At 55.8% G+C, this 8701-nt stretch overlaps 1 protein-coding gene across 1 annotated transcript; it reads left to right on the forward strand.

Moving 5' to 3' along the window:
• The first annotated feature begins 642 nt into the window (after positions 1-642).
• RPS6KL1 (ribosomal protein S6 kinase like 1) lies at positions 643-8701 on the forward strand. Its single transcript, XM_071426797.1, has 10 exons — positions 643-1069; positions 1358-1482; positions 2339-2431; positions 3221-3268; positions 4006-4138; positions 5482-6378; positions 7202-7291; positions 7445-7527; positions 7812-7907; positions 8033-8701. The coding sequence occupies exons 1-10, from the start codon at positions 832-834 to the stop codon at positions 8141-8143; spliced, it is 1914 nt and encodes a 637-aa protein (XP_071282898.1). The 5' UTR covers positions 643-831; the 3' UTR covers positions 8144-8701.

Raw genomic sequence — 8701 nt, forward strand, 5'->3', positions numbered from 1 at the left:
GAATAAGCCAAAGACTGGTATTTTTCACACACAAAGCATTTGTTAACCACCAGCTGGGATATTGATTACACTGTCATTTTGCTGCATCTTAATGCACTTGTGCTGATCTTCCCTGTGCTGTAGATTTAGAATAAGTTGGTAAAACCCGAAGAGTCTGCAAGAGCTGGTAGGTCTGGCTGAGAGCTCAGTGTCAGGGCCAATAGCACTCACTTGAAAGAGGAAATCGGGAAGAGCCAGGAGTACCCTGGGCTGGCCGTGGTGAAGTAGCAAGACACTCACCATTGTAACTGTGGCAGTGGGGAGCTGCTGGAATGGGTGCACCTGTCGGGTGGATGGCAGCAACAAAGGCTAATTAAAGCACAGCTAATTAAGCGTTATGGGAGGAAGGAAACACGGCTGCGAAGGCACAATTTAATGAACGGGAGCTTGGTTAATTAAGGGCAATTAATGGTGAATAAGGATGATAATAAAGCTAGTGGAGCGACGCCTACCGCGCGTTAACGGGGAGGTGGAGCGCCTGCCTCTGGCGGGGGCGGGACCCCGGCGGGGGGACCCGGGCACGGATCCCGCGGAGGGCGATGATGATGATGATGATGATGATGATGATGATCTCATCCGTGGCCAATCAGCACCGCCCGCCCCTGCCGCGCCCCTGCCGCCCCGCCCGGTGGCGCCGGGGGATGCTGGCGGCGGCGCTGCCCGGGCGCGGCACGGCGGGGCTGGGGGACCGGGGCCCGTGCCGGGGGGGCACCGCGGGTAAGCGGCGGGGCCGGGGCGGGCGTCGCTCCCCGGCGGAGCGCGCAGCCCCGCTGCCGGTGTCCCGGCGGGGCCATGAGCCGCGCGGAGGCCGAGCCCTGCTCCCGGGCGCTGGCGCAGGCCCGCGTCTACCTGGGGCAGCTGCGGGGCCGCGTGGCGCCCGCGGGGCCCGAGGGCGGCGGGCGCCGGGATTACCTGGTGGAGGCGGCGCGGCAGCTGCGGCTGGCGCTGGAGCGCGACGTCAGCGAGGACTACGAGGAGGCCTTCAACCACTACCAGAACGGCGTGGACGTGCTGCTCCGCGGCGTGCAGGGTGTGTGCGGCCTCCCGGGGGCAGCGGACCGGGGCATCCCTCCGGGGACACCAGCCGGGGCACTGGGGCATTCATACCTGTGAGAGGGCCAAGGTATCCCTGCAGGGAGAATGACGAGGGGACGGGAAAATCCCGCTAGGGGGTGTGTTGAGGGCACTGGGGCATCTGTCCAGGGAGTGCATCCCTACCGGGAGAAGGGCGAGAGGGCTGGGACATCCCCTGGGGACTGTGGCCAGTCCTTCGGGGCCGAGCCAGGCCCCTCACAGCCACCCTTTGCACCGGCCGCAGTTGACCCCAACAAGGAGCGGCGGGAGGCCGTGAAGCGGAAGATCACCCAGTACCTGCGGCGCGCCGAGGAAATCTTCAATTGCCACCTGCAGCGGGCGGCGGGGGGCGGCAGCACCGCTGCCACGGTGAGGGGCTGGCGTGGGGCCGCGCGGGGGGACGGCAGCGGTGCTGTGACACCGGGAAACGGGGTGGGGATGGGGACACGCAGATAAAGCAGCCCCAGTGGTCCTCCACGTCTGCCTCTGCCAGATACCACGCTGTGTGGCGAAAACAGCAGGCACACGGAGCTGCCGAGGGTCCTGGCCTGCCAGTGGCTGCAAGGGAGCTGGCAGCTCTTCGCCCTGCCTGGATCAAGCAGCCGAGGTGGGCCCAGGCTCCCCAGGGTGCTTCCAGGACCCCACCCTCCAAAGTGTGTATGCTTAGCTTGCTGCCGCCATAGTGGGTATGGACATTTTTGTGGAGACTGAAGCAACTGCAGGGAACCATCCTGTCAAATGTTAGAAATGTCCTCTTCCCATCTGTCATTGTTTCCATCTGCATGGAAACCAAACACAGTGGCTGCTTTCTGCATTGTGGGAAGGAGGTGGTTAAAGAAGGGAGAGGGGAGTGAGGCAGGGCAAGGTCAGAGCCTGGTGGGAAGAATGCAGGGAGAAAGACAACTACCTTCCACACAGATCTCCTTAATGTTGAAACAGTCCAGGTCTAGCTTCAAATTTTGGTGTGATTTTTAAATCTGCTGCAAGTGCAAGCTTTCCCTAGAAAATAGAGAAATCCAGGGGTTGGCCAAGAAAATAGTTCAGCTGATGTTAGATATGAATCATGGCCATTGGAGAAACACTCCATCAAGGAGTGTTTTCTTTGCATGTTGACCAGCTGGACAGTATTTCTGTGTACTCTGGAAAATGCAGGGGCTTTTTTCAGCCACTGTAATGAACAACAGCATTTCTAGGTCCTACCTCCTCTTCCCTTACCACCCTGCAGGGCTACAGCAGCCTGCGCTTCCGGCCCATCAGGACACTGAGCTCAGCAGTGGAGAACCTGAGACGGTGCAAGGTTGTGGGAGTGATTGATAAGGTAATGACTTCACCTGGAGAGGGGGGGTGAGGCTGGGGCTGGACCAGAGGGAGCATAAGCTGGAGGGTCCTAGCAGCTGGAATGGGGGTGCCAGCCCTCAGCACATCCATCAAGCGATGTTGGGGTATCCATCCACACCATTCCTACCCAGAAAAATTCATAGGAGAGGACTCAAGACCTCTTAAGGAGTTGATTGGGAAATCTGTTAATGTTCCTATCACTTTTGCTTACCATACCTCCCAAGATATTGACAGGAAGGTTTATGCACCTCGTTCTTTCCCACATATGGAATTGTGGTTTGTGCCCAGGTGCCACAATGGTGGCCTCCTGTGGATAATCTAGACTTCAGCAAAAGCTGAACTGTCTGGAAATAAACTAATTAGGAGTTCATGATCTTGGAGTGAAGGTGCCAGACTTACTGTATCCACACACACGGCACATTGCTCTCCACTACTGTTCACACATCTCAGTTTGTCAGGACTGATGGGATCCTCCTGTCCTGCCAAGGCCCAGTTTCAGCCCAGAAAGAGCACTGTGAAACCCTTCAGTGTGAAGGAAATAAAACTGGCATGGAAGCCTCCTCTTGGTTTAATTCCTGCTTCTTGGCTGCATGGCTATCTCCTTGCCAATAACCTGTGTTTTGCCTTTCAAAAACAGGGGTCTGAGCCTCACAAAACTCTTCCAGTTGGGTGGGAGTTTGTTACAGTTCCAGAGATGAGACCCTTGGGTCATTCCTGTAGGCTGTGTGTTGGGTCACCACTTCTGACCATTCTGTATGTACTGTCCCAGGTGCAGATTGTCCAGGATCCAGCCACTGGTGAAACCTTTATACTCAAGGTGGGTGTTTTCAGTTCCATCTGCCTGCTTCTCCCTCTCAGGCTGGGGCCACCTTGTCCAAGCTGATGGCTGGGGCAGATGAGAGGATGACAAATAGCAGCTCTCAGAGGCTGGATGAAGTTCATGGTTCAAAAATCTTCTTTTGGCTGCCTCAACCACCCTCTGTGATCAAAAGGGAAGTAGTTCTCCTTGGTCATCCATTTCTCTGACTTTTAACACTTCAAGCCTATGTGAAACTGAGTCAACCCCTGAAACAGGTTGTGAGAGGTGCTCATTACAAGTCCTAGAGTATTTTTCAGTGTCCTTGGAACTAACAATGAAGTACTTCATCAACTGTACAAGGAGGATCTGGCACAAGAGGGAGAAGCATCATTTCCAGGAGAGGAGGAGAAAGGGTTGGGATGGCAGGTTCCTCCCTGAAGGGAGCAGGGTGGTTGCAGAGGAGTCAGTGCTTTGGAGCAGCTGTGCCCTCTGGGTCCCACAGTGCAGATGGGGAGTGCCCTACCTTGGCAGAGCTTTGCAGAGCCCTGCCTTCTCACAGCTGGGTGCTGGGAACTGACAGAGCTGTATGAGCCACAAGTTTGTGCAGATGGGGGAGCTCCATCAGGGGTGACCTGGGAGCAGCCATGGGGCTTGGCAGAAGGCACATTCTGCCTGGCCTCCAGCCCTGCCAGGTGCTAGGCTGCACAGAGTCCAAGTCCCTGCCATGCTATACCCATCTGCCTGTCCCTCCTCAGAGCCTCCCCAAATCCCATGTTGAGACCCGTGCGCGACAGACCATCATCCCTCATGGGGTCCCCTTCATGGTCAAGCTGTTGTGCTACTATGTGAGCGAGGACTCCATCTTCCTCCATCTGGAGCACGTGCAGGGTGAGTGAGGACAGCCTTGCCTTCCATCTGTGAAGCATCCTGGTTTATCCCAAACTGTCCTTTCTTTAAAGCCCAAAGTATGTTTCTCCTCCTGTTTGGGGACTGTTTTTTATGGTGATAATTTAAGCTGTCTTCTTCACAGAAGGGTGGTGGGTACCAGGGCTTGGAGACTTAGTGAACAGAGGAGTTCAGCTGTGAATTGCAGAGGTTTGATAAGAACTGGCTGGGGATGTAACCTAGAAATGGGCCTATGGAGACCCACAAGAAGAAAGAAATTGTGTGTGGGTGTGTTATACAGAAACCAGCCTCAGTCTTTAGAGAGATGAGCCACTGTGCCTCATGGGAGGAGCAGTCATGCCTTTGGGTAATGAAGTTGATGTGATTCAGCATCTTGGAAAGAAAAACCTCTCCATTTTACTGGCATTGTCTGACCATAACAGGAAGGTGATGGAGAAGGAAAACGAAGTGAGGTAGTTCACCTGACTTGTAGAACAAAACCATCTTTTGACAAGACCTTTATGAAACTTTTTTTTTTTTTTTTTTTTGTTACAAAAGGTGAGACTAGATTTTGAGATCATACCAAAGAGAGGAAATGGAAAATTAGGGCTTAAAGGGCAGTGAGCATACTGGGGTTTGGTACATTGAGGAGGCTTACTTGAGGCTGTCCCAGATCCTGGTGAAGAAGTGTATGACAAGGTGGAGGCTTGTCCATGGAGCTTATTTACTCTGCTGGTTGAATGGATGTGTAAGGAACAGCAGCTGGAGTCCAGTAACAACAAATGGAGGCTGATGTGGAGAGCAGGCTCAACTCCTTGTGCACTGCTATAGGCTGAGTTTGCAGAAAGAAGCCAGCACTGAATGTAGTGAGGCTGGGAAGCCCTGGCAACATGCTGTCGGCACCAGGGTCTGCTGCTCTGGCTCCTTGCTGATCCATGGCCTTGTGCCATGCTGTGGGAGCTCTCTGGCATTTCTGTCACACAGGAAGGAAAGGCTTTCAGGGGGAAGTGGGGATGGCAGTGGGGTCAGGAGCATTTGCTGCTTGTCTGTGACATGGAAGTGGCAGAGGTGGGATCAAAGAGACTCTGTAGAATGGGGAGAGGGCTGCTAAAGGAGGAGGGAATGGGACTTAGGTGTGCCAGGTCCTAGGGAAACTGTGGCATTGGGCATGGTGTGCTTGTAGGGCGGGGGTGCATTCTGCATAGACTTGAGCTTTGCTGCTGGGGAGATTTATGATGCTCCATCATGACCCTACTTTGGCCTGGGCCCCTGATTGGGCCATGTCAGCAGTGGGGGAGCCAGAGATAATTTCTGCCTCATCACTTGTTCTCCTTTCTGCTTTCCAGGGGGGACACTGTGGTCTCACCTCCGCTCCAAGTACTGTGTCCAGCAGGACTGTGCCGGTTCAAACACCATTCAAGCCCTCCAGCACCACGGCACAGAGGATGGTGTGGGAAAGTCCCAGGGTGGCAGCCAAGTATCCATCCTCCCTGTTTGGACAGGCAGCGGCCTCCCAGGCTCTGTGAACTACCAAGTATTGGGAAACACTGATGCCTCACTCCCTCAGGAGCAGTCCCCTGGCCCCACAGACTCTGGCTCAGGTCACCACTGCCAACTTCTCCTGGCTCCTGCTGGTGGCAGTGGGGCTGCACCTGGAGGACAGGATCGGAGTGTGACACAGACTGTGTCTGGTGGTGTGGACCATTTTCCAGCAGCGTCAGCCAAATGCCCTGGCCAGGGCCTTGTTGTCTACCCATGGAATGATCTAACCAGCAGCACAGGGTGCATATCTGAGAGAACAGCCTCCCAACAAGGCCCCAGGCTTCCCCAGGGGCTTGTCCCTGTACCAAAGACTGTGAGAGGGGGCCAGCCAGGGGCAGGGCAACTGCCAGCTAAGAAAGTGTCTGAGGCCTCCCAGGCTCAGCCCCTCCTGACCCTGGGTGAGAGGCAGCTTCCTGCAGGAGTTGCCCTGTCCAGCTCTGGCAAACACAGTGTGCCTGACCCAGCCGTGTGGGAGCCCTCTTGGGGAGCAAGCCTGACCTGTGGCTGCCTCAGCAAACAGCCACCATCAGGACAATGCAGGGCTTTGGCTTCCCATGGGCACAGCCGGAGAGCCTGGGCTGTGAAGGAAGAGCAGGTGCAGCTGTGGGCAGCAGAAATCCTCCTGGCCTTGGAGGGACTTCACCAACAGGGTGTATTGTGCCGGGACCTCAACCCCAGGAACCTGCTGCTTGATTCAGCTGGTAGGTAATGCCCCATGCTGCTGCCCCAAGGAGGAGGAAATTGGTCTCCCAGCTGGGAGACTGCTGCTTCACCCATTTCCAGAAGATGTGGACTTTCTTGTGTTTGCTTTGGAGGAGGGTGGGAGTCTGGGAAGGTTTAGTATTTCTGAAATTGGAAGTGTGATCTCACTTAGGTTTTCCAAGTAATTATTACAAGAGATGGCTCTGCAGCAGGAGAGTCAAGGGCCATAGCCACAGAAATGCATTGCCCCTGCTCCCATGTGGGGGTTGGCTGCCTGGGAAATCCCAGTCTGGGGAAGCTGAGACCAGCTGAACAGTGTCTGAGGTTAGTGGGACTAGTGGGTTATTTTCCCCTGCTTATAGTAACTGCCTGCTGGGGATGTTCTGGAGCTGTCCCATCCCTCTGAGCCATCTTGCTGTCAGTGCAAGTCCCTGCTCAGCTGGCAGCATCTGGAACAAATTGGAGAGCTACAAATTGCTTAAGAAAAGAAAAATGCAGAGAGTTGTGCAAGGAGAAAGCTAACCTTCTCTCCCCCTTCCCCTTTAAAGCCTTCTTCTTCCCTCACCACAGCCTGCAGTGAGATCTGGGAGTTTGGAGCCTGCCCAAGCAGTCTTACCTGTTGTGCACCTGGGGCAAGCACTGGGAGGCCAGTAGAGGGTGTGTGGTGCCAGGGGATGCTCAGTTCCTCTGTGCTCAGGGCATGACAGGGCCCCAGTGCCCTGGCTGCTCCCAGGGGCAGGGATATGGCTTGGCTTTGTGCTATGACCAGAGTCCCCTGTCTTTCCTAATACTCCTGCTTCTGACTCTGGTGCTGCTCTGCAGGTCATGTCCGTCTCACCTTCTTTGGCCAGTGGACAGAGGTGGAGCCCCAGTACTGCAGCCAGGCACGGGAAGAGCTGTACAGTGCTCCAGGTAAGGGATGTGTCCCCTGGCTTCTCCAGCTCGCTGCACAGTGGCTCCAATTAGACAGAGGGGGCTTCTGCAGGAAGTGAGATGTGTCCAGCACAGTGTGGTCACTGGTGCTCCCTGCCTCCAGCTCTAACCCCTCTCTGTCTCTTTCTGCAGAAGTGGGGGGGATCGTGGAGCCCACTGAAGCAGCTGACTGCTGGAGCTTTGGCTCTCTCCTGTATGAGTTGCTGACAGGAGTGGTAAGAGGCTGAGGAGCTCTGTAAGGAGGACAGGGGAGGAGGAGGCTTAAGGGCTGCCAGCTGTGTGGGGCTGGGAGGGTGCCTTGCCCTGCTGGCACCTCGGTTCTTGGCCAGGTTCCTTTAGACATGCGATTCCCAGTGCCTGTGCATGGTCTCTGGGTGTTAAGGGCCCTGGCTCTTAAATGCTGCTGTGTAGAACTGGGGTTGTGTGGCAATGAAGATTCAACAGGGTGCTCCAACTCTCCTTGGTGCCTCTGCTTACCATCACCCTCTGCCTCCTGCAGCCACTCTCCCAAAATCATCCATCAGGGATTCAGCCTCACACCCAGCTGTATCTGCCAGAGGGCCTCAGCCTGGCTGCTACATCGCTGCTCACTGAGGTGAGGGGCTCAGGTGGATGGGGGGGAGAATGGGAATAGAGGTTGGGGAAAGGTAGGGTCCAGCCTGGAACCATTTCCAGTGTCCTCCTCTCCCCATCCTCCTGTCCCATTGCTTTTCTCTGCAGCTCCTGCAGTACAATCCCAAACGACGCTTGGGCTCTGGAGGAGGCGGCATAACAAAGCTGAAGTCTCACTCCTTCTTCAGCACAGTCCCCTGGAACAAGCTGGTGGGCTAGGCAGGCTCTCCTTCCTCCAGGGAGCTGGGCCCTGGGCTACTTCCCTGGCACTTGTGGCACTGGCAGCACTGCCTGCTGGGGAAGGCTTGCCTCAAGGGCTGCCCTGAGCTGGGGGACACGAGATTCTGCAGCCTTACATGTCCTTCTGTCTCTGCTTCTGTTTGCTCCATCTCCAAAGAGGAGGCGTCAGGCTGGACCTGTCTTCTCCAGGTCCTCCCTGGGGGGAACAGGAACCTGGGTGCACTTCCAGGAAGTGGTGGTGTTCCCCTTCTTGGGGCATCTCTTCTTCAGCTCAGCACCCTGCCCTGGAACTCCCTCCCTGTGTTTTTTATCTCTGCTGCTACCACAGTGACCCCCCCTGCTCTGTTACGTTTTGTGGCTTTCAAATGCAGCCCCCCTGGGCCCTGCTGGCTGGAGCCCAAGCCTGCGGTCTCTGCCCCTCCCTGACTGCATGTGTGTGTGTGTGAGGGGGGGGTCATCCCTGCTGCAGGGGTGACACAAGGAGCCCTCTGCTCTTCTCCCCCTGGCCCTCTGAAAAAAATAAACTACTCAGTATCA

The sequence above is a fragment of the Agelaius tricolor genome, unplaced genomic scaffold, assembly GCF_023055355.1.
Source record: "Agelaius tricolor isolate 1412-34295 unplaced genomic scaffold, bAgeTri1.0.p SCAF_5, whole genome shotgun sequence".
Classification (NCBI taxonomy): domain Eukaryota; kingdom Metazoa; phylum Chordata; class Aves; order Passeriformes; family Icteridae; genus Agelaius; species Agelaius tricolor.

Coding starts and splice junctions, on each gene's coding strand:
- RPS6KL1 (XM_071426797.1), top strand. CDS start 832: ATGAGCCGCGCGGAGGCCGAGCCCTGCTCCCGGGCGCTGGCGCAGGCC. Junction 7,292..7,444: donor AGAGCTGTACAGTGCTCCAG/GTAAGGGATGTG, acceptor CTCTTTCTGCAG/AAGTGGGGGGGATCGTGGAG. Junction 7,908..8,032: donor CTACATCGCTGCTCACTGAG/GTGAGGGGCTCA, acceptor TTTTCTCTGCAG/CTCCTGCAGTACAATCCCAA.